At 46.0% G+C, this 27,980-nt stretch overlaps 3 protein-coding genes across 5 annotated transcripts; 1 reads left to right on the top strand and 2 right to left on the bottom strand.

Moving 5' to 3' along the window:
- Positions 1-741: 741 nt before the first annotated feature.
- Positions 742-22,640, bottom strand: BHLHB9 (basic helix-loop-helix family member b9). Its single transcript, XM_032619981.1, has 5 exons — positions 22,564-22,640; positions 5,118-5,214; positions 4,695-4,770; positions 3,919-4,364; positions 742-3,870 (listed from the first exon to the last, which is right to left on the bottom strand). The coding sequence occupies exons 4-5, from the start codon at positions 4,212-4,214 to the stop codon at positions 2,520-2,522; spliced, it is 1,647 nt and encodes a 548-aa protein (XP_032475872.1). The 5' UTR covers positions 4,215-4,364; positions 4,695-4,770; positions 5,118-5,214; positions 22,564-22,640; the 3' UTR covers positions 742-2,519.
- LOC116747147 (basic salivary proline-rich protein 2-like) lies at positions 6,277-7,047 on the top strand. Its single transcript, XM_032618946.1, has one exon. It carries the CDS (start codon positions 6,277-6,279, stop codon positions 7,045-7,047), a length of 771 nt encoding a protein of 256 aa, XP_032474837.1.
- LOC116747591 (G-protein coupled receptor-associated sorting protein 2-like) lies at positions 19,004-24,391 on the bottom strand. Of its 3 annotated transcripts, none has more exons than XM_032619980.1 (4): positions 24,214-24,391; positions 22,986-23,053; positions 22,564-22,640; positions 19,007-22,330 (listed from the first exon to the last, which is right to left on the bottom strand). In XM_032619980.1, exon 4 carries the CDS (start codon positions 21,912-21,914, stop codon positions 19,344-19,346), a length of 2,571 nt encoding a protein of 856 aa, XP_032475871.1. In that variant the 5' UTR covers positions 21,915-22,330; positions 22,564-22,640; positions 22,986-23,053; positions 24,214-24,391; the 3' UTR covers positions 19,007-19,343. The 3 variants fall into 3 exon arrangements, with proteins under 3 accessions (XP_032475868.1, XP_032475871.1, XP_032475870.1); XM_032619979.1 differs by having other exon boundaries at positions 19,007-22,240; XM_032619977.1 differs by lacking the exon at positions 24,214-24,391 and having other exon boundaries at positions 19,004-22,240; positions 22,986-23,047.
- Positions 24,392-27,980: the final 3,589 nt, after the last annotated feature.

The following is a 27,980-nucleotide window of genomic DNA, read 5'->3' as shown; positions in this document are numbered from 1 at the left end:
GCTTTATTTGCAGTAGCTCAAATCTGGAAAAAACCCAAATGCCCATCAACAGATGAATGGATAAACTGTGCAAACTGTGGTATAGACATATAGTAGAACACTACTTGGCAATAAAAAGCAATGAACTATTGATACACAAAACAACATAGATGGATCTCAAATAATTATGCTGAGTGAAAGAAGCGAGATCCCCTTCCCTCCAAAAGAATATATGCTGTATGATTCCTTTTATGTAAAACTACAGAAAATGAAAATGATTCTATATTGTCAGAAAGCAGATCAGTGGTTGTTTGGGGACAAAATAGGGAGAGGTGGGAAGGAGGCATTACAAAGGGGCATGAAGAAACTTTTCAGGGTGATGGGTATGTTTGCTATCTTGATTGTGGTGATGGTTTCGTGTCTGTATACATATGTTAAAACTTACCAAACTGTATACTTTAAATATGTGTGGTTTGAAGTATGTCAATTATATCTCAATAAAGCTATTAAATAAAAGCATGTGGTAGATCTGTATAATACTAAATTGGAAAGATAACTGAAAAGACAAAAAGACAAGTTGCAGAATACTGTAGTTCTATTTCTGTAAGAGAATAAATTTATGCATATTCTTTATTAAGATGATATGCACTGAAAGATTAGGGCACTATGCACCAAATGTTAACACAGGAAAAACATTAAGAGATTCAAAAATATTTGTAGAAGCCTATTTATTGATATGGAAAGATGGTCACAATACACAGTTAGTGGGAAAAAAGGCAAGTTACAAACAGTATTTACAGTATGATCTTGTTTTAATTTCTTAATTGTTTAAAAATCTCAAAGCATATAACCCAATATTTTTATACACTGAAACATTCTCTTCAGTTCAGACCAGGGGTTGTAATTCCTACCCTGAGTCTATAGCTATAGCCCAAGTCCTGGGAATGCTTTCTGGACCACAGACTTCCAGGAATCACTATCATGTAGATTGAGGCAGCAGCTCCTCTCCTAGCTTTCCTGTTTTGTGTTGATGAAGCTGCAGTTTTGAGCCTGGGCCTAAATTTCTCCAATTAAGTTTATCCTGTACAGTTTTAGCTGGTACAAATGCAGAGAGTAGGCTTGCCTACTAGTAAAAGATAGAACCGTTTATCTTTTCATATGACACACAGGAGAATAAATTATAAATGGCAAACAAATTAAGGTATAATTTTGCAAGGAAGAAAAAAGCAATTATCTTTTAAACTGTAAGGTATGAAACAATGTACAGAATGATTCCAGTTCTTTATTGAAGAAGATAGGAAGGACACATAGCAAATTTCAGTTGTTTGGCTCCAAATCTACATCTCATTCATTCAACAGTTTGGGGCACCTACTGTTTCCCAGACACTGCCAGTTCAAATCCATACACTCATCCCAGACTTTTCTTCTTACTCCAGCAAGGTTTAGCCAAATGCCTAATGGACATGTGCATTTAGAGGAAGTTAAGAATTGCAAGACTGGCAGGGACATTATCTACAGCAAAACTGAATCATTAAAACCAGTCTGTGAGCCTTGAAGGCTGCCACACAAAAAGTGGAAGAGGACTATTAGGTAGTGCAATGAGAGCGGGTTTTGGTATCAGACAAAACAGCTATGCCACACTTGCCTGCTGTGGGAATCTAGGAATAAGTATTCAACCTCCTTAACTGCCATTGGAGGCAATCCAGAATAACGAGTTATAATCATAAAAAAAAATACCAGTACATAGCTCAGAGAACCATTGTTGAGAAGAAGAAACCTGTAAAATATAATGCCAACACAGTATCTGACATGAGTAGGTACTCAGGAAATGTTTCCTCCCTACATCTACCTCCTTTCTCTTCTGCAAGATTACTTGACATAAATGAAATAGCCTAACAATATAGGAGTTATAAATGTAGTAGCAAAATAAAAGATGAATATTACATTTTATCTGAGATTCAGGGCCATTTGTGTGTTGTAGAATGAGTTATCTGATGCAGGTAGAATAGGGGAAAAACAGTAATTCCTTTTACATTAAACAGCCGGTAGCAACCCTGCTTTCTTTACGTATTGAGAGTGCACATTTGGCAATGAGTGTGTGTGTATACATATATATATGTGTGTGTGTGTGTACTGTTAGATATCTTTTTGTGTGTATATGCCTTGTTTCTACAACTAGATTATAAATTCAAGGATATTATCTTTTTAAATCATTTGAAGCTGCAAATGGATCTAAGCAGATACTAATGAAAAGTTAGCTTACTTATGATGCACCAATTTGATATCTTAAATGTTAAAAAGCTCCCCATCTACACAAGAGAATAATCAACAGATGTTTTCAACTCACAATGAAATATTAATTTGATACCCCAAAATGGTCTAGCTCAGACCTAGACTGTCACAGGTAATATTGTGTTAAAGATGTAATTTATAACATGCACACTGTAATAACCAAAACATTATGCATGGCTCTTTGGGAACACACAGCCTGTTAGAGTTTGGAGATTGTTCAAAGGGTTCTCTTTTATTTCTAGCTCATTTTACATTGTTTCGATGATCACTTTAACTTCACGGAAAATGGCCATGAGTGTATTATAACTCAAATGATCGATAACTACAATTGAGCCCTTTCTGATATGCTCCTTTATGTTAATAAATATGGCCACAGCACTAACGAGATTGGCTTTTGCCTCTTTTTGGTTAAAGATGAGTTTTAATGCTGCTAATGCTTTTGTATTGATCATGTCTCTGGCTGCAGTTGGATTTTCAGACATATTCAAAAGTACTTTCAAAACAAGATTTCTGGTTTTACGATTTCCCAGGGAGAGCAAATGAAAAAGCTCTGAAAAGTAATTGGCAACAATGTGGTGATGGTTAGAATCAGTAGCCAGTTGTCCTAGTATCTTTAATCCGGATTGCTGTCCAGGTGAGTTCAAGGGAAAAGACATGGTTTCCTTACACATATGCTTAACATGTAATTCAACCTTGCGTTGTCTTTCATCCCCAGAGGGGGGATTCAGAGTAATTACAGCCTTTTTTCTCATTTCAGAGGAAGGAAAACTAAGCAAGCTTTCAATAAGTGTCACTACACCCACCTCATTAATGAACTCTTGGGCAAATGGATGAACATTAATGATCCCCATTGCAATTTGAGCTATTTTATGAATGAGAGGATCAGTAGTTGATTTAAGTAAGGTAACAAGTTTTTCAAACTCCTCAGAATCCATGTAGCATTCCATTTTGCAAGGGCAAGCAAATGGCTTAATCCCATTCACCTCCCTGATCCTGATTTGGCGTCTTATCTCCTCTATGGTCTGGATACAAGGGTCAGAACCAAATGGGTACTCAGAGACAGGCTGTGAGCTTGAGGGAGTGCTCCTAGAAGGGCACGCTGTTGCCACAGGCAAAGAATGGGTATTTTCCTCAGCGGAGGCCAGGACAACATATGAAGGAGGCTTTTTCTCAAATGGGACTTGGGATCTAAAGCCTAACACTGCTGGAGTTACAGCAGGAGCTTTGGGCCAGATAGTTACCTCAGACCAGTCCTTGGGCCTATCTTTTTCATTAATTTCATCCACAGGCTGGGGCTTAATTATCCTGCTCACAGGTCTAGGGTTAGGGTCAAAACTAGTTTCATCTCCATCCCAAAACCAGCTCCCAATAACATTCTCCTCCTCCTCCTCCTCAGCCCCTGGCCTAGCCTTGCAGTTGGCCCCAGCCACAGGCTCCAAATTCTTAGCACAGGATGGGGGACAAATATCAGCTTTACCTTCATCCTTAGCACTGAAACGATTACCAGCCTCTTCTCCATTCCAGAACCAGGAACCAACACTGGCTTCTTCCTCAGCCCAAAACCAGGTATCAATACCAGTCTTATCTTTACACGTAGACCTGGACTCAGCACTGGACTCAGCACTAGCCTCAGCCACAGAACAAAACCGAGATGCTCTAGTGGCCTCATCTTCAGCTTTGGGACTGAAATCTGCCAGAGCTCCTTCCTTCATCTCAGTAACAATCTTGTTCTTAGACGCTGCCTTCACCTCTGCCACTGGATCTTCCTGAGTCCCTGCCTTGGCTATTGCTTTGGCCTGGGTCTTGGCTACAGATCTGACTACGCCAGTAGCCTCCCTCTTGGCTTCAGCTTGTACACCAGCCCTATTTTCAGTTTTGGCCTTCTTTTTACTCTCATTCTTTCTACTCCTATTCTTTCTACTTGCATTCTTAACCCCAGCCATGGTTGAAGCCCAGTTATGTAGATAGCTCTATACAGTCTTGGCTTTCGTTCTCAATATGTCCCAGGTCAGTGTCTTAATATTCTTTTACTGGGTTGAAGGTGATGATCTTCTGTCACTTCAAGGCCACCACAGCCACCACTGGAGATAGGCCTGAGGTGGAAGAAGAAAATGGGCTTTGAGTCTCTTCCAACTGTGCTTTTCTATGCAGAGAGCCACAGAGGACATGCGAAAGTAGAGATAGATTGTGTGGTAGGAGAAGTAGAATAGTATAAAACTCTGTTACCTCATTTTATCCCTTCCACAGTCCCACTAATGCCCAACAATGCCCTGCCCAGGCACTTCCATACTCTTTTCTCTGCATCAAATAGGAACAGAGATGATGGGAAAGCTTGGTGAAAGTGAGAGAGGCTAAGGAGTGTCCAGCCCCTTTGGTATATACCACTATACTCTATAGGTCTATCTGGTAGGCCTCACACCAACCTGCACTGATCTGGTGCAATTTTCTCCTCTCTTGCTTCCAGTGTTGATAAGCCCTATAGTCGACTCACAGGCAGACCTATGGAGAAAAACACAGGAGGGATTGGAATTTTAAGTATTTGGTAGACAGACATGCATTCTGGCTTCTAAACCCAATACCTGCCTTTCCAAATCTAAGGCTTTGTGAATATAATGTTTCTGGCCTCCTTGGTCCTCCTCATGGCTTCCTTCCCCACTTCCTAGGTATCTATCAATTACCCTATAGGCACAATCCTGGCTCACCCTAGCCCCATTTCCTATACATAAATGTGAGGGCAGAGGTGTGTGGGAAGTTGGAAGACAATGGCTCCAAGATATGATCTGGTCTTACTTGCCAACAGCCAATTCCCATTCCCAATGAATAGGGGTGCTCATGCTCACACTCACCTTGGATCCAAATGAATAGCTTTTGTCCTCTTTCTTAATCAAATTCAAAGTGAACAGCTACCTGCAGATTTCTACAGTACTCTATAAAGGAACAAACCTATGGATAGACAAAAAGAGGAAAGAAAACAAAAGAGACTGAGATGGCCCAACACCCATGACAAGTGTTACAACATATGCTTCTGTACATTCAAGGCCATGTTAAATATCTCCCACCTGTCTTCTCCTCCCAAATGATCCCCCATCCACTCCCCAAAGACCTGCAGCTTGTCTAATCACACCTCCCAACACTAAAGTCAGTCATTTTCCTAGCAGAGGCCACACCTTCCTTGAACAAAAAGATGAGGTGCAAGAATGGGTAGTGGAACAACTGTATTTAGAAGACAGGCAGTGAACATAATGGGGACTACTATTTCAATACCATCTTGCATGCCCCTGCCTTTTCCCCTTCCCCACACATACATAGTTCCTATATCATTCACCACCTATGCCAGCCAGCCCACATAGCAGGTGTCCTCAGGAGATGCTACCCTTACCACTACAGAACAGTCCACTAGCTGGAGAAGAGTCACGTCCTATAGAAAGAGAAGGGGCATTCAGCAAAACACCAAGAGAGTATGTTGACAATGGTAGAAAAGTATCAGGTTAGCGAACAGATTCCAGAATTCAGGTCCTAAAACCTCCTTTTGAAGAATCAAGGAATAAGTAAATAAATGTCTCTCAGGTCTCAGAATTTCCCAGGAACTCCACAAAATCTTCTGTGGGACTGCTTCTGCACCAAAATGAGAGGGGGCTGTGAAGGGTAGCTGGGGTTTGGGTTTCCAAAAACAGAAAATGAAGATGCAAACTGACTTCACGCGTTCTAAATTGACCCTTCAGAAAAATTTCCTATTCTGAAGAGCCATTATCACACCTTAACATATTAAAGTGGGCTAGGATGTTGAGAAAACAGATCCCAAATGAGAAAGATGGATTAATACATTATTTATTTACACGGATCCTTCCTGTGAAAGCCTATTGACTCCTCAACCTGCCATTTTCTTGCATTTAATTGGGTCCAAGACCTAAATATGGAAGGCAACAAAACTGCTGTATTAAGAGGCACATAAACTTTTCATTTTGGTGTCTTCATAATCTAGTCGCTCAGTTCCCCTTTCACGGAATGTGCCAGACCTACCGCGCACACAGGACACTCTGGCATCAAAGAGGCGCCTGTGCGAAGGGACAGCACCCGGCACGCGGGGTCCCACAGACCCCTTTCCAGAATCAGGGCCCGGGCGGGCGGTCCCCCGCGCCCGCCCGCTCGGCACCGGGCTCTGATCGCCACCCCAGGCGGCCTCTCCGACGCCCCCACCCCGGCTCCCCTCCGCCATTTCGCCCGCAGCAGCCTCCCCCACAGCCCTCTCCTGGCACAGGCACCGTCGACGGCGGAGCGCGGGCGCCCAGAAAGCCCGCCGGGGAGCGGCCGCGCCGTTCGCCTCCCCAGGATCCGAGGAAAGACCTGAGGCCAAGACCTCGCGCCCCAGGACCGGTCCGCGCCGGTGGCCGCCTCCTCAGCGCCAGGGGTCCCCCAGCGATGCGCACCTCTCGCAGAGACCCGCTCCGACCCGGTTGCCTCCCCCTCGTCAGGCTGCCAGGGTCCGCGGGGCAGGTTGTGAGCCGCTCGTCGCCCCCGAGACACCCCCACTTGCCTTCGCAGACGCAGGGTCCCGATGGTCGGCCTCCCCCTCCTGTCGCAGCTCCTCACTCGGATTCCCACCGCTCGCCGTGCGGGCAGGATGGCAAAGAGGCGTCCTGCCCCCCGCGCAGCTGCGCCAAACCAGACAGGGGCTACGAAGGTTGCGGCACCAACCGCTCGCGGCGAGGGTGTCGGGAAGGGGGCGGAGGGATACGGCACGAATGGGCTCGACGCCCCCTCCCAGGCCCACCGTAGTTCCGACCCAGAAAGGGGCGGGGCCGGGAGGAGTCCCGGCCTCAGGGGCGGGGCCACGCCGGTCCTCCGCAGCTACTCTTCGGGCGACCATCGTTCCCACCCCGCACACTTCTGGCACCGCAGCGTGTGGGGCCAGTGGGCGGTGGGCAGTGGGGGCTGGGGTTGGGAGGGTAGGGAGGGGCCGCGCTGGAGGGAGCAGCGGATGGATACAGATCGTCCCGGGGTGTGTGTGTGTGTGTGTGTGTGTGTGTGTGTGTGTGTGTGTGTGTACCGGACTTATCGGAGTCCGCCCCCCTACCCTCCCCCATCGCGCGCGCCATCCTCCCTGGGCGCCAGTGGCAGAGGAGCTGTGAGCAAGGCCCTCCCTGGGCCTGCTTTCCACCTTCTGGGGCCGCGGGCGGGAGGAAGGTGGGAGGCGGCGCCCGTGGAGGCCGAGCCACTGCCCCTCTTCTAAGGGAAGGCAGCCCTAGATAGACCTCTGGCCTGAGGAAACAAACCACCTGTCTGCGCCAGTGTCGTCATCCTCTCTGCCACACTGCCATTTTCTCAGTCGCAGTGGTAGCACGGTAGCACACTTTGCCATTTCGCCGCCCCCGCAGTTGCCCAGGAAAGAGGGCCTTTCCCTCTCAGGACCCGCACCGGCTCAGACAGTCCTCCCTGTCTCTCATCCCATAGCCAGGTGTCAGGCACCAGGTAGGGCCGGTCCTGGCTTCTCTTCCCGGGTTCTGTCAGGTCTTCCCTTGCAGTTGCCTTCAAGTGCTCATCATCTTTGGCAGGGTTGGAATGTGGCAGGGATTAGAACCAACTGGGATCTCACACACTTGCCATACACACCAGTCTAGTTTATCTATTAACAAATAAATTATACTTATTTTTAATTCCAAAATCTGCATTATATCTGAGCCTGGTTCTGATGATTTGTGTCCTTAAATAATGCTTTTTCTTGCCTTTATTATGTGTTATAATTTTGTGTTGCAAGCTGGATTATGATGTGTTGGGTAATAGGAACTGAGGTAGACCTTCTGTGAGAAGCTTTATGTTAAGCTGGTTAGCAGTTGGGCTGTGTGTAATGTTTGCTGTAGCTGCAGGTGTCAGTCTTCAAATTCCTCTAGCGTCTTTATTTTTGTCTCTCCTCTTAACTTTGTGTTTCCCTAATTACATCTTGCAGAGAGAGTCTGCATCTTGCAACTCTTTCAGCTGCACTCCATTGTTACTACACTGGAGGCCTGTTAGCATGTGGAGGAGAGGAAGTGTTATATAATCTTCTGGATAAATTCCAGTCTTTTGTGGGCCTGTCTCTAGACTGTGACCTTCACAAGTGTTTCTTTAGCATCCTTCTCCCCTTTACAGGAGAATGGAAGGCTAGAGTGTGCTGGATAGGAGGAATGCCTTTCCCTCAGCTGGAATAAGGCTCTGGGAAAGTCTTTTCCGCTGGAGATTAGGACTTTGTTATGGAGAAGACTCGGGGGTGTATTTATTTATCTTTTTTTTTTTTTTTTTTTTTTTTGCTGTACGCGGGCCTCTCACTGTTGTGGCCTCTCCCGTTGCGGAGCACAGGCTCCGGACGCGCAGGCTCAGCGGCCATGGCTCACGGGCTCAGCCGTTCCGCGGCATGTGGGATCTTCCCAGACCGGGGCACTAACCTGCGTCCCCTGCATCGACAGGCGGACTCTCAACCACTGCGCCACCAGGGAAGCCCGGGGGTGTATTTATTGAGTGTACACTTCCCTTCCCACTGCCAGAGCCCTGAGGAGATCTTTCTGGAATATTCACTATGAGAACCTGCTGGAGTTCCTGGAGGTAAAGCCCACAACACTGCTAAGACTGCAGGTCCCTAGGGGTTTCTCACTCTCCTGCTATTCCACCCTCAGTCTCTTATCAATTTGTCAAAATTCCCACTTAAGTGTTATTACGTGTTTATGTCTCTAGCAGTTTCTGCTCTATGTAAAGAGATATAGGCTGTGACTCTCTGGATGTCTTTTTCCAGAATTTGGGGTGGTCATTTGCCCTGTGACCTCAGTTCTCTGATGGGTCTAAGATAAGTCATTGATTCTCAGTTTGTTCAGCTTTTTTTCTTGTAAGTACAGGAACAATGACTTCCAAGCTCTTTATATGTCAGAACTGAAACTGGAAGTGTGTCCTATGGATTTTAACAGGATAACTAAAGACGAATGAACACAGCTTTCATCCTCTTCTTTTCAGCTGAACTTCAGATCTGGGAATAAAGTTGCCCTTGAAAGCCTAGCTGCTCCATAAATATCTGCTCTTTTCCCTCCCAGGTATAGAAAATTTATGTGACTCCCTGAACCTGGCATCTCAGCCCCCAAATTCTTAACGTGGAGTGCAGATTAGAATTCAAACTTCCTGAATCAGAGTTCCTGGTGGTGAGGTCTGAGCAACTGTGACTTAACCCCAGCAGAAAAGTCATCTCAGTTACCACCACCACCACCATGAAGCGGCAGTGCACTATACTACTAGGTGCTTGCTCAGACTAGAGTTACCAGTTTCTGATCGCTGGAAGCACTTTCTAAAAGGAGGCTGCATGGTAGAGTACAGACTTTCTCCCCTGGGCTCTACTCTGGGACTTAGCCAGATTTCAAAGCCAGGCAGTCCAAAGTTTAAATAGAGATTTTACCACTAACTATTTATGTCATTTTGGAAAAGGTACTTAATGTTTTTATAACTCAGTTAAGTCATCCCTCAAAGGGGATTGGTAATAACTACTTCACAGGATTCTTGTACACACTAACTGAGAAACTATCTGATATTCTGAAATATCTGCAAGTGTCAGGTCTTTCTAGTTCCTATTAAAATTGTGATCTAGTCATATTATGGGGTAGGCTGGGGAAAGCAGTAAGAGTAGATGAAGTAAGTCAGAAAGAGAAAACCAAATACCGTATGCTAACACATATATATGGAATCTAAAAAGAAAAAAAAAAGGTCATGAAGAACCTAGGGGCAAGACGGGAATAAAGACGCAGACCTACTAGAGAATGGACCTGAGGATATGGGGAGGGGGAAGGGTAAGCTGGGACGAAGTGAGAGAGTGGCATGGACATATATACACTACCAAACATAAAATAGATAGCTAGTGGGAAGCAGCTGCATAGCACAGGGAGATCAGCTCGGTGCCTGGTGACCACCTAGGGGGGTGGGATGGGGAGGGTGGGAGTGAGGGAGACGCAAGAGGGAAGAGATATGGGGACATATGTATATGTATAACTGATTCACTTTGTTAGAAAGCAGAAACTAACACACCATTGTAAAGCAATTATACTCCAATAAAGATGTTAAAAAAAAGAGTAGATGCGATCTCCACGGTGGCTTTTAGAGGTCATGATTGCTAAGACATCACCGCTGTGCTCTTTCTTACTGTAACCTTGGTGCTTTGTATATTCTGTGTTGCTTAACATAACCCTTTACTAAAAGAACATCACTTTTACATAGTATGCCTCCCTCCTCCTTGTAGTGATGTGCCACAGGGAGGCTGATCCAAATTCCAGAGGTGAGTCTGCTTGGTCTAAGGATAATGCATCCCCTTGGTACTCTGGTTCAGGAATGGCTGGTGATGTAACTCTGCTCAATGAGACATGAAGAAGAGAAGATTGCAGAAGGATTTCTGAGGAAAGTGTCCTCACTCATAAGACAAAACCATCAGTAAAGGTATCTCCTTTTCTTCCTTGGAAAGTTGCTTGACTCCTTGCAGCCATCAAGTTTCCAGCCTTAGGATGGAAGTTGATATTATGAATGGCAGAAGAAAGAGATGGATAAAAGCTGAGTCCTTAGCTGAATCAAACAATCACCAAGACTTCTCTGCCTCAGTACTTCTGATCTGTGGATAATAAATTTCCTTATTAAGTTAGTTTTAGTTGAATTCCTCGTTATATGGAACAATCCTAAATGTTATGTATGCTTAGGCACAAAACAATGCTTCAGTGAGTAATAGTTCCTGACTTTTGTCTGTCAGTAAGCCCTACCTCTTAAAACCAGTGGCAGAACTCATGTTTCCACGTGAAAGGAAAACTGTAGATTCTGAACATCTTGCCTAATGATTGCTAGAGGTCTGACAACTGTGATTGGCTTCTGTTTTAGATTGAAAAGGAAGGCTTCAGGCAGAAAACCTAAACCTTACTTATCTAGGAGGTTCAGAGGTACATTAAATACGTGAGCTTATAGATAAGCCTAGTTTCAATTCAGAGAGTCATTGTGTGGAAATGCACCCATGTGAAATATCCATAGTGTAAAGATATTAAAGGTTATCTGCTTTCTATCCTGAGGACTGTACTGAGGTTGAGAAAGATAAATTCATAGTGTCAACAGCCAGAAAGTTTTGGTTAACTTTCCCCAGGTGCACTGTACTAAGCAACACAGGTATAGAAAGAGGTGGATATTTGGGATTTAGCAAGAGCTGAGATTTTGCCAGGACAGTGGAGCCAGGCGCTAGAGGATGAGGTAGGTGAGTAGTAAAAATGATGGCCCATGATGGCCCATTAAGTTGGGAAGGAAGGAAAATCCGGAGTATGCTGATTCACAGGTAGAAGGGGATAAGGGGCAGGGAGTCTAGCAACACTCAGGTTCAAGTTTCTTTATGATGAATAAAGTACTTTGCTACAAGCTGTAAGGAGGAGAAAATCTGATGATGAAGATAGTCATGGTGATGATGGCAGCTTTTAGTGATAATTAGCACTAGAGGGATATATTGGGCTGGCAAAAAAGTTTGAATGAACTTTTTGGCCAACCCAATAGATGTAGTGTAGTGGCAACACATGCCAGCTCCAGATTCAAACTACAAAGGTTTGAATCTCAGCTCCTCCGCTAAACAAATCAAGCTCTGCTAACTGAGCTTGCCAAGTTACGAGTCTGTGCCTTAGCTTCCTCATGTGTAGAAAAGAGACAATAACAGCATCTACTCTATACAGTTGTTTTGAGGATTAAATAAGTTAATATATTTAGAACCCTTAGAAGAGTATCTGGCACTTATAAAGCACTCATTAAATCTTGATATTAACAATAAGTACAGTCATCCTTCCATATCCCGGGTTCCGCATCCACAGATTCAACCAACCAGGGATCAAAAATATTTGAATCAAAGAACTCCAGAAAGTTCCAGAAATCAAAACTTTAATTTGACACACACTGGCAACTATTTATGTAGCATTGGCATTGTATTTACAACATTCACGCAGAATTTACATTGTATTAGGTATTGTAAGTAATCTAGAGATGACTTGAAGTATATGGGGAGGGGACTTCCCTGGTGGTCCAGTGGTTAAGGGTCTGCCTTCCAATGCAGGGGACGTGGGTTCGATCCCTGGTCGGGGAACTAAGATCCCACATGTTACCAGGCAACTAAGCCCAAGCGTCACAACCAGAGACAAGCCCATGTGCTGCAACCAAGAGCCTGTGTGCTGCAAGGAAGACCCAGTGCAGCCAAAAAAAATAAATAAAATAAAGATGTTTAAAAATAATAATAAAATAAAGTATATGGGGAGATGCGCACAGGTTATGTGCAAATAATATGCCATTTTATATAAGGGACTTGAGCATCTGTGGATTTTTGTATCTCTGGATGGTCCTGGAACCAATCCCCCCTGAATACAGAAGGACGACTGTACTATGAAAAGTAGTAAAAGGCTCAGGCATTGAGGTCAGACTGACTGGGGTCTGACTCACACTTTCAGAGTCCAAGTTTCTTCCTCTATGCTACCTGGCCCTCAACACTAGTTCTGTCTTATTCATAAAAAAGGCTCCAGTGCATGATACAAAGAAACAAATGCTAAAATTGGGGGGAAAAAAATACTGTGTACGTACATAGGATGGAGACATTACTTCCTACCAAGGGGCAAAGAGTAAGGGTGAGAGTATCAGAAAGACTTCAAACAGGCCCTAGCATTTGAGCTGAGCCTAAAAGGATGACTGTGTTTCCTACAGGCAGAGAAAGGGCATGAGGGCATTGAAGATTGAGGGAAAAGCCTGGGGAAATGCACAAAAGTAGTAAAGCACAGAGTATAGTTGGGTTGGAAAATAGCAGATAGTCCCATGTGGCTTGAGTGCAGGCAAAGTGGAGCAGGGCATGGACTGGTTGAGGCACGAGTGAGTGCCTCCTTAAACTGTATCTTTATCTCATTCTGGTCCTGGCCCTGACTTGGAAGAATGTGTTGCAAATGGAGATGGAAAGGTAGAATTGTATGGGAAAGTACAGGGACTTAAACCCTCCATTGGGGACCTGGTAGTATTTTATAGACGAGATCCCACTGAAGGCTGCTTTTTTGAAATTGGAGGCAGAGTAGAGGGTCAGCTGTGCTGTAAGATACCCTTCTTTCATTCATGATTGGACAGATGACAAATTCACTCTAATTTTATCCCCAGGCAGCAACATTGTAGGTCAAATGACATCTGAACAGGCCCTGATATTTATTACATGAGATAGCCCATAATATTTATCCTGAAAGGGGGCAGAAACAAAAGGGCTATATGAGTGTTGAGGTATTTACTTCAACTACACTCCCAGGAAAAAACTGAGGGATGATCTTGGCCCTTACAAGTGCTACTCAAGGAGTGATCAGAACAGAGATAATCATCTTCATGCATGGACACCCCCCACACACACTTACCCAGTGCTTTGGCTGAGACTGAAAAAACCCACAGGCGTGAGTTAGTTAAGCATCTGCCCTGGGATGCATGTGGGACTTAGAGGTATCTCTCCAGACTGCAGTGTGAAGTTCCCCAAATATAAATGCAGTACCCCCAACAGGAAATACAGGCTGAGGGAACTCTGATAAGGAAAAAATATAGAGAGAACTTTAAAAATCATCTAAATTGTAGATGCATGCCACAAAAACATATGCTGCGTTTTTCACCCATAATACACTGGTAGGCTCTGCCTCCTTTATTTTAACTTGCTTATGCATGATGCATAGGATCAAAGGTCAGTTTACAGATATTAATCTAGGGGTGGCTGCTAAAAATAAGGATGTGTGACACTATTATTCTGACATCAGTTCTTTGACACCAACTACCTGGAGTTAGCATCAGACTCCACAGGTTTAAGGGTGCAGTCCCCAATAATACTGCCCCCACTTGAGATCAGGTGTCAGTTGCAAGACTTGGGGGACCACCCATACTTCTGACTGACCAGTTATAAATTCAGGGGTTCCCACGACCCCCTCAAGTTTGATAAAAATGCTATAAGTTTGATAAAAGCAAGTTTGCTATAAGTTTGATAAAAGCACTAAAAGTGCTATATGTAGAATTATAGTTTTATTAGAAAGGATACGGCTTCCCTGGTGGCGCAGTGGTTGAGAGTCCACCTGCCGATGCAGGGGATACGGGTTCGTGCCCCGGTCCGGGAAGATCCCACATGCCGCGGAGCGGCTGGGCCCGTGAGCCATGGCTGCTGAGCCTGCGCATCCGGAGCCTGTGCTCCGCAACGGGAGAGGCCGCAACAGTGAGAGGCCCGTGTATGGCAAAAAAAAAAAAAAGAAAGGATATACATAGGACAAGGTCTTGAAGGGTCTGAGATATACAGATTCCATGTCCTCTTCACATGGATTCAGGGCAACATCACCCTCCCTGGATATCAGTGTGCTCACCAACCAGGAAGTTTTCACTGGGGTTTCATTACACAGGCAGGACTGTTCATGTGATCGAACCCCAAATCCAGCTCTCCTTCCTTCTCTGGAGTTCCTGCTGGCCTAAAGCTCCAACTCTAATCACATGGTTGGTCCTTCTAGTGACCAGACCACATCCTCACAACCAGAAGCTAACTAGGGACCCACCACAGTCCGTTCATTAGCATAACAAAGATACTCCGAGGGCTCAAGAAATTCCAAGGTTTTTTCAGGCCCTGTGCCAGGAACCAAGGACAAAGGTTAGATATATTTTTTCTTATACCACATGATGTTTGAGGTGTTTGTCAAACTCTAAAACGGCACAGACAAGACAACAAAGCTTGAGGGGAAAGGCCACAACCTAAACATTGGTCCTGATACTTATATTACCAGAATTCTGGAGAGTGGAGGGAGGAGGATAATACAAAGGAGGCAGGGGGTAAGAGAGGAGGAGGTAGTCCTAAGGCCTCAATCTCTAATTTTACCCACATGCCCACAGGAAGGGGCTTTCCTGATGGCGCAGTGGTTGAGAGTCCGCCTGCCGATGCAGGGGACACAGGTTTGCGCCCTGGTCCAGGAAGATCCCACATGCCTTGGAGCGGCTAGGCCCGTGAGCCATGGCCACTGAGCCTGCGCGTCCAGAGCCTGTGCTCCACAACGGGAGAGGCCACAACAGTGAGAGGCCCGCGTACTGCAAAAAAAAAAATAAATAAAAAATATATATATATATAAACAGGAGGGCCTGAAGTAGTATTACTGCATAGTTGCAACTCTATAGTGAGTATAAAAATAAGGATATGAGTGGGCTTAGGAAAATTCATTACTTCCTAGTGGCACTTTCTTAAACTGCCTTGGTATCCAGTGGATGCCAGGGTAGGGGGAGAGAGGTGGGTAGGGAAAGTGGGGATAATTCAGTTAGAAAGAGGACAAGGACTTACCAAAGGCTGCTACCTAGGATAAGACCAAAGGAACAAGCCCTAAGAAGTGGACAGAGAGGAAAACACAAGGAAGAGAGCGAAGTGTCTGCAGAGCGGACACATGAGACCATCCATAAAACAGTTTCCATAGGTGGTTCCCAGAAAAACCCTATTCTGAGGCCCAGCACAGTAGCAGGAGGGAGCCTAGATGGAGTATCAGCTTTTGAGTTCCTAGATGGGAGGGAGCTGCTGCCTGGAGCTCAGGTCCAGGTATCATCTTGGGAGTTGAGAAGCTTGGCAGTATCCCAAAGAGAAATCTATGTGAAGGGCCCAAAGCATCCAGATTCCCTCCTCCTGAGTCTGTTAGCTCCCATTCCCCAGAGCTGCCCAGATTGGGGTTCATTCCTCTCTTGCATCTCCAGTTGGAGCCTTGGATCTCCCCCCTCCCCCAATTATGAGCTGGTCTCACAGTCTGGAAAAGACAAACAGTAGAGAGTGAGTGCCAACTAGGTGGGAGGAAGGGAGTGTAGCTCACAGTTCCTACCCTCACACCTGAGTTTCCTGATCCAGGGCCACCGGTGTTCACAAATTGTCACTTCACCGTTTCCTCTCTCTGGGCTCCCCTGAAGCCAACTGCTTCCACGTGTCCACCTCTCCCACCCACACAGAGAAACAGAGTCACGCAGCGCTGGGCGGGGAGACGAGGGTGGGGTAAGGGCTTGCAGAAGGTAGGAGGGAGCGCGAGGCTCCAAGACACTTCCTCTACCCGGACCTAGTCTCCACCACCACCTCCCACGGATGCCAATATCCGGCCTCGAGCCCACCTCCTCTAGCAGCGGCCGATGCTTCCCTCCACGTATGCCTCCCGCAGGATGACTTCCTGCCTCTTGAGCTCCAGGACAAAAACAGACCCTGGCTAAGACGCTCGTGATTGGCTGAGGGATTGTGTCCTCAGCCAACAAAGGCCATAATTCTGGGCGCCTGAGGGATTAGCTTTCAGGCTAATGCAGCATGGAGAGACACCCACCCACGCATCCATCATCACGTCTGACCACTCCTCTCACGGCCGTCTGTCAAGCGCCAGGTGCAAGTCTTTCCCATCCCTTTTCAGTGCGACACACCTCCACGTCGGTCTAAGTGAGAGTGCGGTCACGTGACCCACAGTTAGCCCCACGTGACCGCGCACTTGGCAAGTCCGCCGCAGCCCCACAGCACGCAGGGCACAGTCTTGTGCCTCTGGGGTTGAGCTGCTTGCTGGAACAATCTGAAGCTCCTGATGGGGTGAAGATAGCTGAAAGGAAGGCTGGATTCGGAGCCAAAGCTTCCAGCCCTAAGCCTGGGCCTTGCTCTGTAGGAGCACAGGGCTGGCGAGGAACACCCCATGAGGAGTTTGGAGACCCACTGACTTTCAGTATTCTGTGCAAAACTCGGGTGACGTATTAAAACACACACAGGATCTGTCTTGAAAAATACTGATAGCCAAAACAAACATTCAATCTCCAATTTCCACCACCAGGACGATCTCTGTTAGCACTTGTGGTTTGTGAACGGAGGCAAAACTGCCACTTTGCCCTACTTCCATACACCTTGCAGCCTAGAATCGGGTGGTGGGGGGGAAAGCAGGTTGCACTGTCAGAAAAATTATACAAAAATTGGGTAAAGACAACATAGGTTACTGGATACTTGTTCAGTGCAGTGCTGGGCTTCACTTTCTGTTGACAGAGCAAGTTTTCAACCCTAAGAGACTTATGTTAACTTGTAGGTATTTTGTCCAATAGCTATGGAAATGATTTATGTCCAGTGGAACAGATAACATAAATGGTTTCAATTTATCGCCCTTAAGATATCAATCAGTTTTGTACTTGATCCAGCAATGTTATACTAACATTTATTAATTTTCTATGTGTGTATGAAATTTAATATACATGTTTTGTTTATATTATTATATTGTGTATATTGTATATACACATCTCCTTCAACCATTCTCATAATCTTAGCAGTTGCTGTGTTGAAAAAAAACTTTCATGTGTTCATTTCTAATTTACAAATCATAATTTTACCTTTTCAAAAATTAACATCCTCAGACAAAACAGAAATAACATTTCACCATGTCTAAAAATAATAAAACATATGATATTTCCCATAAGCCTGTATTCCCTCTCCAAACCAACTCTATCCCTGACTTCCGCAATTCTGGTCTTAAGGTATGGTATGATGTTTTTACTTATTACTGTGGAAAACACACATAACACAAAGCTTACCATTTTAACCATTTTAAAGTGTACAATTCAGTGGCATTAAGTACATGCACAATGCTGTGCAATCATTACCACTATCTACTTCTGGAACTTTGTTGTCACTCCAAAAGGAAACGTGATGATCTTTCAAATGCAACAGTCATGTAAAAAGGTTGCCATCTTTGTACAAGAGACTAGTATAAACTTAGCAACCTTGGTAATTTTACTTTTCTTTAAAACATTTCATAAGCTAATCTTTCTGAAGTCTCATTCCTTTTCAACTTTTCTAAATGAGTTTATCTCTAAAAAATTCTTTTTAACATATATTCATTTACATAACTGTATCCTTTCCAACATGTCCACCTACAACTTGAGGCACTAGATGTAAGCATATTAAAAGAAAAAATCCTTGTCTAATTAATTTTTGTATCTCCCCAATGTCTGTCACTAAAAACTTATTTAGCATAGTGTATTTTCTTCCAGATTATGGAATATATGAAGTTTCTTAGAAAGTCATATTGGAATTGCACAGAAATTGTGTCTATTTACAGTTTTTAAAATGGGATCTAATTTTCCACAGATGATGTCAGTCTTCTCTATTACACCAGATATAAAAGCATGTGTCATTTCATGCCAATAAATAGAACATTTTTAATAGCTGCGTGGTATTTCCTTAATACTTTCCTTGGATTAGGATCACAAAGGAAAGCTTATTCCTGACTCCATTTAATTGGTGTGCTGTTCTACTCTTTCACTCTTCAGGTGGCACTGAGCAACACCTGTACTTTGTGTTGCAAAATGTGCAGATCTGGCCCAACTTAGTTCTCCAAAGTGGCCTCATTCCAACTGCATCCCTCATTAAACTTGTCTCACCTATTCCAGGCAGACAGGTTATATCCATACTACTGGAACAGATTTTCCAATTACACACTTTTCTTTACACCGCCACTGTTCACTTCCAAGAATGACCTAATGGGTTGTCTTATCCTACTTTTCAGTGACCAAATTTAAGTGCGTGCCTCTTCTCTGAAGCATTCCTCAAGTACCACAGCCCACTGTAATCTCTTCCTTCTTAAGATCCAGGAATGGGATTTTCCAATGAGGGTATGTATGTCATACTACTCATTGTCTATGTTTGTAACTGTGCACATTGTATCTACACCTCGATTTTGAACTGAAGAAGGGTCACTTCTGCCACTTTTCACACAGAACTTTATTGAAAACACAGACTTGAATAGAGAACCATATGTTTAAACAATGAATAGCAGGGTAGGTTACACAGGCGGCTCAGTTCATTGGAAGCTCAATACTGAAAAATACAGCAATGGACAGCAAGACAAATATCAACAAATTTTTTTCAGCACTAATAGTCATTTGGCATCCACAAAATGATCCAGCTCAAACCAAGAATTGGACAAAGTTAACATCAGCATTAAAATATAAGTTACAAAATAAAACCAGACTGAAAACCAAAGCACTACTCAGGGTTCTTTGGGAACATAAGGCTGATCAGAGGCAGGTGGTTAATCATATTAGCTTTGCTGTCCCACCTCAGGATCATTCTGATTGTCTATTTGGACTTGCAGTTCCTCAGCTAACTTCTCAAATTCATGGAATGCAGAAATAAGCGGCTCAAGACTGAAATCATCATCAATTAAGGACATTGTTCCATTTTTTATAATACTACTGATATTCTGAAACATTTTAATAACAATTTGAATGTTATCATTTGTCTCTTCTATGTTAAAGAGACCCACAAATATCGATAGAGCCTTGGCACTGAATAGTTTTTTTGCCACCATAGGATTTTCAGACAAATTCAATAACATTTTCAGAACGTGAAATTTTGTTCTTGCATTGCCTGTGGTTAATAAGGAGAGAAACCCAGACATATAATTGGCAACGAGTGTGTGATAGTCTGTAGTTGTAGTGAGGTGTCTAAGCATCCTTAATCCAAGCAGCTGCTCAGGGGAACCCACGCTATGAGCAAGGGTTTCCTCACACACTTGACATATGAATGTCTCAATCATGTTTAGATTTGGGTAAGGTGGAGCCATATGAATCATATTTTCCAAAAAACTTGTCCTAACTCGGGAGGAGGGATAATTGAGCAAAGTTTCAATAAGTGAGACAACTCCTGAATCACGAATGAAATCACGGGTAAACTGAGAAGCAGTCCTCATACCCATGGCAATCTTAGATATTTCATGAATGAAAGGATCTCGAATTTTGTCCATTAATAGAAGGAGTTCTTCAAACTCTTCAGGACCAATTTTAAGCTCACACTGTATGCAGCTGCAGGACCAACTCTCTGGCTCTGCACTCTCCCTCGTCCTAAGATGTTCTCGAATTTCTCTGACTGACCGGTAGGACGGATCATACTGAAATGGGAACTCAGGGTCAGGCTGATCAGGCTGAAGCAAAGATTCCTGCTCTTCCCCTTCTGGGGTAACTTCCACATTCTTGGGCTTTCCCTCAAACATTTCAGAGTATATGGATGCTGCTTCCTCAGGAATTCTAAAGGGGCTTGGGGATGGGAAGCCAATCCCATGACAAGGACCAGGTTTGAATTCAACAGTGACCTCTTCCCAGGTTTGGGGCCTGGATGATACATTAACTCCCTCCTCAGCTGTATCTCTGAACCTGGGGCTAGCCTTGTACACAGGATGGGGATTTAAGTCAAAGCAGGCCTCATCCCTGTCCCAGAACCAGGACCCAAATATGGCCTCTTCTTCAGACTCTGGCCTGGTCTCTTCTCTGGCCATAGCACCCAAACTGGACTTTTCCTCCGCCCAGAATAAGGATCCACCAATGGCCCCCTCCTCAGCCCCTGGCTCAGATTCACAAATGGCTGAAGCCCCAGCCTCCATACTGACCTCTTTCTCTGCCCAGAACCAGGACCCAATAATGACTTCCTCCTCAAACCTGGGCTCTTGTTTGACCCTGTCACTGTTGTTAACATCTTTCTGGGCCTTGGGCTTCAGAACAGTGTTAGACTCTTCCTTGTCTCTGGGTCTGAATCTACTATTGGCTTCTTCTCCAGGTAAAAACCAAGACTCTTTATAGTACTCGTCTTCAGACTCAGATTCAAAAAAGTCCTCTCTCTTTGTCCTGAGCTTGGACCTCATATTTGCCTCATCCCTGACTCTGGGCCTGAACAAATTATTGGTATTTTCTCCAGCCCACAAGCAGAATGGGTTGCCAGACTCTTCCTCAGACCCAGACCAGGAATCAATATAGGGTTCTTGCTTGGATCTGGGCCTGGATCTGGGATTAGGCTGATGTTTGGCCCTGTGCCTGGACCTGGTATTGGCCTCTTCCCTAGGCCATGATCTGATACTGGCCTCTTCTCCAGCCCAGAAAGAGGACATTGTAGAGGTCTCATCTGCTGACCAGAATCCAGACTCATTAGAGGCCTCCTCTCTGGCCCTGGACCTGGGATAGCACCAAGACCCCATATTAGTTTCCTCCCCTGATCCAAACCAGGGCTGGATTCCTGTCTGAACCTGGGAGCCAGGAAAGGTCTCAGTGTCTACACTGACCAGTTCCCTATCCACAGATAGGGCCATAGGTTTAGCAGCTGACCCAGACTCAGTATTGACCAGTGGCCAGGTTACTGCATTGGTCTGAGACACGCCCTCTGCTTGCGACATTGCCTCAGCCCCAAACTCAGTCTGGGCCCAAGCCTGGGCTTCATCCTTGGGCCTTGCCCCAGGGATTGCCTTGGCTTCAGTCTTAGGACGTGCCCCACCTACTGCCCTGGCTTCAGTTTTGAGTCTTGCCCCTGCCATTGCCTGGGATTCAGTTTTGGGCCTTGCCCCGGCCATTGTCTGGGACTCAGCTTTGGGTCTTGCCCCAGCCATTGCCTGGGACTCTGTTTTAGGCCTTGCCCCAGCCATTGCCTTGGACTCGGTTTTGGGCCTTGCCCCAGCCATAGCCTTGGACTCAGTTTTGGGCCTTGCCCCAGGTGTGGCCTGGGTCCTAACCTTCGGTCTGACCACCATTGGGACTTCATTCTCTCTCTCAGCCCCACCTCCAACCTCTTCTCCAGGCTTCTTTTCAGGCTTGGCCTGGACACCAGGCTCAATCTCAGCCCCAGTCATAGTACAAGTTACAGAGGAGTCCTGATTAAATACCACTAGCCCAGTCTCAGCCTCTACCACAGACCTGTCACAGTTTTCTATCTTCACACTCTAATCTTTCGATGATTCAGGTGATACAGTTGGAAACAAAAGTTAGAGTCAATCACCAGTCCAGCAGTCAATCAGCCTCCTTCCCAATCCCAGTCTCAGCCAATAATACAGACAGAGTGCAGAAGAAGCACAACCAATCTGGGAGAGGATGGATGGTTCCCGGGTGGGTGCACACCTGTTGAGGGTGGTGGTCAGCAGCAATTCCACCACCACCAGAGATGCCACTGGAGATCAATCTAGGAATCGAGAACGACGTGCGGCTTTGAGTCTCTTCCAACTGTGTCACTCCATGCAAAGACCCACACACAGAGACTGGACCTTGAATGCTTCTTGGGAGAGTTAGGCTATCAGAAAGTCTCTCTGTTATCCTCATTTCACCCCACACCCTTTACCCCCAGAGCTGTCACACTGCTTTGCTTGCTACAACACAGGTGAGAAAATGGTGGGAAAGTATCTTGGCAATGGGAGAGGCTGAGGAGCCCTCAGACCAGACCCTAATCACCCTTGGACCTGTGCTGGTCTCCTCTACCCCACCCAAAAGTTGTACCCATTCTCATACCTGCACTGTTGTGGTGAAATTTTCTTCTCCTTGCTTTGTTCCAGTGGTATTAAGCCTTAAACAAACAGCAGGCCATCCTATGGATAAGTAAACATACAGGAGAAATTAAGTCTGAGTGCTTGGTTGACAGGCAGACACCCTGATCCCTGATGCAAATATCTCTTTCTGTTTAAGTGTCTAATTTGTCTGATGTTTCCTACAGCTTGATTCCTGCTCTCAGGTCTTCTCCGCCCATTCACAGCCCAATCCACACCTACCCCAATAGTCCTAATACTCCTGCAGGAAATGAGAAACGGGTTCTGCAGCAGTGTGCAAATCAGAAAGAGAGTAAGACATGTGAATCAAAGACACCCAACTGGATCAAAAACACCTGTCAATCTTCCTCTGTAGCTGCCCCTTGCATTGCCCCACTTCGCACAAACCTCCAGAGATTTAAGGCAGTCTTTTCCTTCTTTCCTTCTTTGCAGAAGTAACCAGCCTTAAAGGAGACCTATGGACCAAAGATAAAAAGGTTAAGACAATCAGAAGACCATGGTAGCAACTAAGCGCCTGATGGACAGACCAATATCAAGGATAGGACTCCATATACTGTCTTTCAATATTCAGAGTCCTCTTAGTAGAATATTCTCATTTTATCTTGGCCCTCTATTTCAGCATTCCAGATAAGAAACATCTTCTCTTGACGTCATATTTTTCGCATTGCTCCCTTCTCCAATTCTGAGGATTCACCACTAGGTGCACCACATCCTTTGCCTTGCGCATTATAAATTGGGGGAAGGGCGCCCGCATATTCTAGAAAACAGGTTGTGCAGTGGTACTTATATTTATAATTTGTGCCACCCTCACCTCCCAGTCCATCTTTACCACCCCCAATTTTGGATGGAGGTGAGGGAGGAAGGCCAGGAAGTGTGGAGAAACCGGGTAGACAGGAGAATTTTAAGAGGCATTCCTGGATGCCTGACCTGCTCTGGTCGCAGTCACCCCATCCCAATTCGGGTGTCCAGTCAATGGCTGCTGCCCACCCTCACCCCCCATCCCCACACAACTTGAGAAATACAGGCCGTTTTCCCGTCCCTAGTTTTTCTCAAGCCTCTCCTCTACAGATGCACCCCATGGCCTGAAATCGCCAGACCTACCGTGCACACAGGACACTCTGGCATCAAAGAGGCGCCTGTGCGAAGGGACAGCACCCGGCACGCGGGGTCCCACAGACCCCTTTCCAGAATCGGGGCCCGGGCGGGCGGCCCCCCGCGCCCGCCCACTCGGCACCCGGCTCCGACCGCCACCCCTGGCGTTCTCCCCAACGCCCCCAACCTGGCTCCCCTCCGCCATTTCGCCCGCAGCAGCCTCCCCCACAGCCCGCTCCAGGCACAGGCACCGTCGACGGCGGGGCGCGGGCGCCCAGAAAGCCCGCCGGGGAGCGGCCGCGCCGTTCGCCTCCCCAGGATCCGAGGGAAACCCTGTGGCCAAGACTTCGCGCCCCGGGCCCGGTCCGCGCCGGTCGCCGCCCCCTCAGCGCCAGGGGTCCCCCGGCGCTGCGCACCTCTCTCAGGGACCCGCTCCAACCCGGCTGCCTCCCCCTCGTCAGGCTGCCAGGGTCCGCGGGGCAGGGTGTGAGCCGCTCGTCGCCCCCAAGACACCCCCACTTGCCTTCGCAGGCGCAGGGTCCCGATGGTCGGCCTCCCCCTCCTGTCGCAGCTCCTCACTCGGATTCCCACCGCTCGCCGTGCGGGCAGAATGGCAGAGGCGTCCAGCCCCCCGCGCGGCTGCGCCAAACCCGGCAGGGGATACGGAGGCTGCGGCACCAACCGCTCGCGGCGAGGGTGTCGGGAAGGGGGCGGAGGGATACGGCACGAATGGGCTCGACGCCCCCTCCCAGGCCCACCGTAGTTCCGACCCAGAAAGGGGCGGGGCCAGGAGGAGTCCCGGCCTCAAGGGCGGGGCCACGCCGGCCCTCTACCGCCCCCCGTCGGGCGACCACCCTTCCCACCCCGCACACTTCTGGCACCGCAGCGTGTGGGGCAGCGGGCGGTGGGCAGTGGGGGCCGGGGTCGGGAGGGTAGGGAGGGGCCGCCCTGGAGGGAGCAGCGGATGGATACAGATCGTCCCGGGGTGTGTGTGTGTGTGTGTGTGTGTGTGTGTGTGTGTGTGTGTGTGTGTGTTGTGTGTGTGTGTGTGTGTGTGTGTACCGGACTTATCGGAGTCCGCCCCCCTACCCTCCCCCATCGCACCCGCCATCCTTCCTGGGCGACAGTGGCAGAGGAGCTGTGAGCAAGGCCCTCCCCGGGTCTGCTTTCCACCTTCTGGGGCCGCGGGCGAGAGGAAGGTAGGAGGCGGCGCCCGTGGAGGCCGAGCCACTGCCCCTCTTCTAAGGGAAGGCAGCCCTAGATAGACCTCTGGCCTGAGGAAACAAACCACCTGTCTGCGCCAGTGTCGTCATCCTCTCTGCCACACTGCCATTTTCTCAGTCGCAGTGGTAGCACGGTAGCACACTTTGCCATTTCGCCGCCCCCGCAGTTGCCCAGGAAAGAGGGCCTTTCCCTCTCAGGACCCGCACCGGCTCAGACAGTCCTCCCTGTCTCTCATCCCATAGCCAGGTGTCAGGCACCAGGTAGGGCCGGTCCTGGCTTCTCTTCCCGGGTTCTGCCAGGTCTTCTCTTACAGTTGCCTCCAAGCGCTCATCATCTTTGGCAGGGTTGGAATGTGGCAGGGATTAGAACCAACTGGGATCTCACACACTTGCCATACACACCAGTCTACTTTCCCCAGCCATTCTTTGGAGGAGGACCCACCAGGCACCCACTTCCCTAAGACAGAAACCTGCTGGCCCTTGAATCCTCTGATTCCTGCACTCCTATATCCTTCCTGTAGTCTCCAGCCCCTCCTTTCTGTGCTCCATGGGGCAAACAGCAACCCTGGTTAAGCACACCTGTGGTTGAGCACAAACCTGCTGGCACTGTTGCCCGTTTTAAAACCCACTAAATGGCACCCTCGCTGTGGTAAGCTGAATAAAGGTCCCCCAAAGATGTTCACGTCCTGTTCTCCTGAACCTGTAAATATGTGATGTTACATGGCAAAGGAGAATTAAGGTTGCAGATGGAATTAAGATTGCTAATCAGCTGAATGTAAAGTAAGATTACACTTCTGTATCTTGGCCAATGCCATGGCAAGGCTACTTTAAATGTGGAAGAGGTAGGCAGAAGAGTCAGTGTCACAGTGAAGTTGCATGAGAAAGACGCCACAAGTGGATGGGATATCACTAGTTTTGAAGATGGAAGGAAGCCAGAGGCCAAGGACTGCAGGCAGACCCAGAAGTTGGAAAAGGCAAGGAGACAGATTCTTCCTAGAACCCCTCGGAAGAATGAAGTCCTCCTATCACCTTTATTTCAGACCAGAGAGACCCTTTTCCTATTTCCAACCTTCAGGACTGTAAGATAACATTTTATTGTTTTTGTTTTTTTAAGCCAGCAAGATTGTGGTAATTTGTTACAGCAGCAGTGGGAACCGAATTCACTCACCATCCTGATAAAGTCCATTCCCCTTCACTTTCTTGAATTGGGCTTCAGCCCCTGGGAGGATCAATCTGGGCGCTTATTTCTTACCACTATAACCACCCTCTTAAGCGCCTTCTCTCTTTTCTAAAGAAGAGAGAATTTGCAATCATCTTTGAGGTTCGTCTTGGAGAGAGTCCCTATTTACTGAATATCATGGATGCTTACCAGGATGAAAAGGGAACCTTATTCTTACCATGAATTTTCATATCAGCTTTTACTTGTTATTAGATATTTATTATAACTGTACAATATTTAGGTGATAGAGAAAAAACCTAGAGATGATTCTATACTATATCTAGAGACAACAGATGTCAGTTTTCAGAGGAAAGTCTTTCACTGTGCTCTTTCAATGGCCTTAGCGGAATTGTGGATTTTCTTTGTTCCAAAGTATACTCTCTTGGGTGAATGCCAGGGTGGAAGAAGGGAGTCTGAGCTCTTCTGGGATCTGTGCGTGTGCATGAATCTCTTTGCCTCTCTGAACTGTTCCTTCCGCATCTGAAAGTGTCTGGTGCCTTTTTTTCCTCTGGTGCCTTTTATTCGTTCAACAAATATATATGAATATGTACTTTGTCATAGGCACAAACAAAAAAGAAAGAAATCTCTGTTCTCGTGGAGGTGACATTTAGTTGTAATTTCATTCTTATTAATTTCTTGTCTAAAAGTTTACAGATTTATCCAAAGTCATACCAGCAATCTTATCTGACAATTCTGGATATTGTGAAATCTTGATTCCAAGATACTTTCTGACAGAAGAGTGAATCTACCACTAGCTGACAGATTATACTGTGAGATTTTGAAATACCTGTTGGACAATTTATTGTTAATTCATTTAGAGAACAAACACTACGACTCATTAACATTTATTGAACTGAGAAAAGTCCTATTTTAAGCTCTTTATGTGTATTAGCTCACAAAACTATTGGACATTATGGACTACTATCAAAATAATCTATTACCTTCATGTAACAGGGAAGGAAACCAGCTCGGATGAGTTGTTTCATCTTTAAAGTCAGAGGGAAAAATAAAAGATTAAAATATTAAAAGGATGCTGACCTATGTCTGTCTGACTGGTAAGCACTATTTACTTCATCCTAAAATGGATTCCAGTCTAATAGATTCTGATGGCCAAGGTTCCACTCCCCTGTGTCTCCAACAGACCTGTGTAACCCTGACTTACCCCTGAAATCTAAATCTCAGAACCAAATAACCCCCAAGCATTAAGCCCAGGATACAGATGCAGCTGTGCTATATCATACCTACAGCTCTGCCCCTGACCCCACCCCACCTCCTACATACTTATGCACGTGAACTTTCACACTAGCATATTCCTTGCCTATGCAACACACATGATCTACTCCTCTTCCCTCTTAATCACCATGGACACAGACCTGTTTTTGTCTATTAAGCTTAACTTGGCTATATTCTGTTGTTTTAATTTGCAATTCCATAATGACATAGAATGTTGAGCATCTTTTCATATGCTTATTTGCCATCTGTGTATCTTTTTTGGTCAATTATCTGTTCAGATCATTGACCTTTTTTTAAAACGAGATTGACTGTTTTCTTATTGTTAAATTTTAAGGGTTCTTTGTATATTTTGGATACCAGTCTTCTATCAGATGTTTTGCATAATTTTCTTCTCAATCTCCACTTGTCTTTTCATTCTATTAATAGAATATTTTGCAGAGTAGGTTTATTTTTAATGAAGTCCAACTTACCAATATTTTCTTTCTTGGATCACACTTTTGATGTTGTATCTACAAAGTCCTTGCCAAACACAAAATTACCTAGATCTTTTACTATGTTGTCTTCTAGGAGTTTTATAGTTTTGCCTTTTACATGTAAGTCTATAATTCATTTTAA

Source organism: Phocoena sinus, chromosome X (genome assembly GCF_008692025.1).
Source record: "Phocoena sinus isolate mPhoSin1 chromosome X, mPhoSin1.pri, whole genome shotgun sequence".
NCBI classification, from domain to species: domain Eukaryota; kingdom Metazoa; phylum Chordata; class Mammalia; order Artiodactyla; family Phocoenidae; genus Phocoena; species Phocoena sinus.
This window is presented reverse-complemented; position numbering and strand designations above follow the sequence as displayed.

Coding starts and splice junctions, on each gene's coding strand:
- LOC116747147 (XM_032618946.1), top strand. CDS start 6,277: ATGTGCCAGACCTACCGCGCACACAGGACACTCTGGCATCAAAGAGGC.
- BHLHB9 (XM_032619981.1), bottom strand. CDS start 4,214: ATGGCTGGGGTTAAGAATGCAAGTAGAAAGAATAGGAGTAGAAAGAAT. Junction 3,871..3,918: donor GAGGCCACTAGAGCATCTCG/GTTTTGTTCTGT, acceptor TGCTGAGTCCAG/GTCTACGTGTAAAGATAAGA.
- LOC116747591 (XM_032619980.1), bottom strand. CDS start 21,914: ATGACTGGGGCTGAGATTGAGCCTGGTGTCCAGGCCAAGCCTGAAAAG.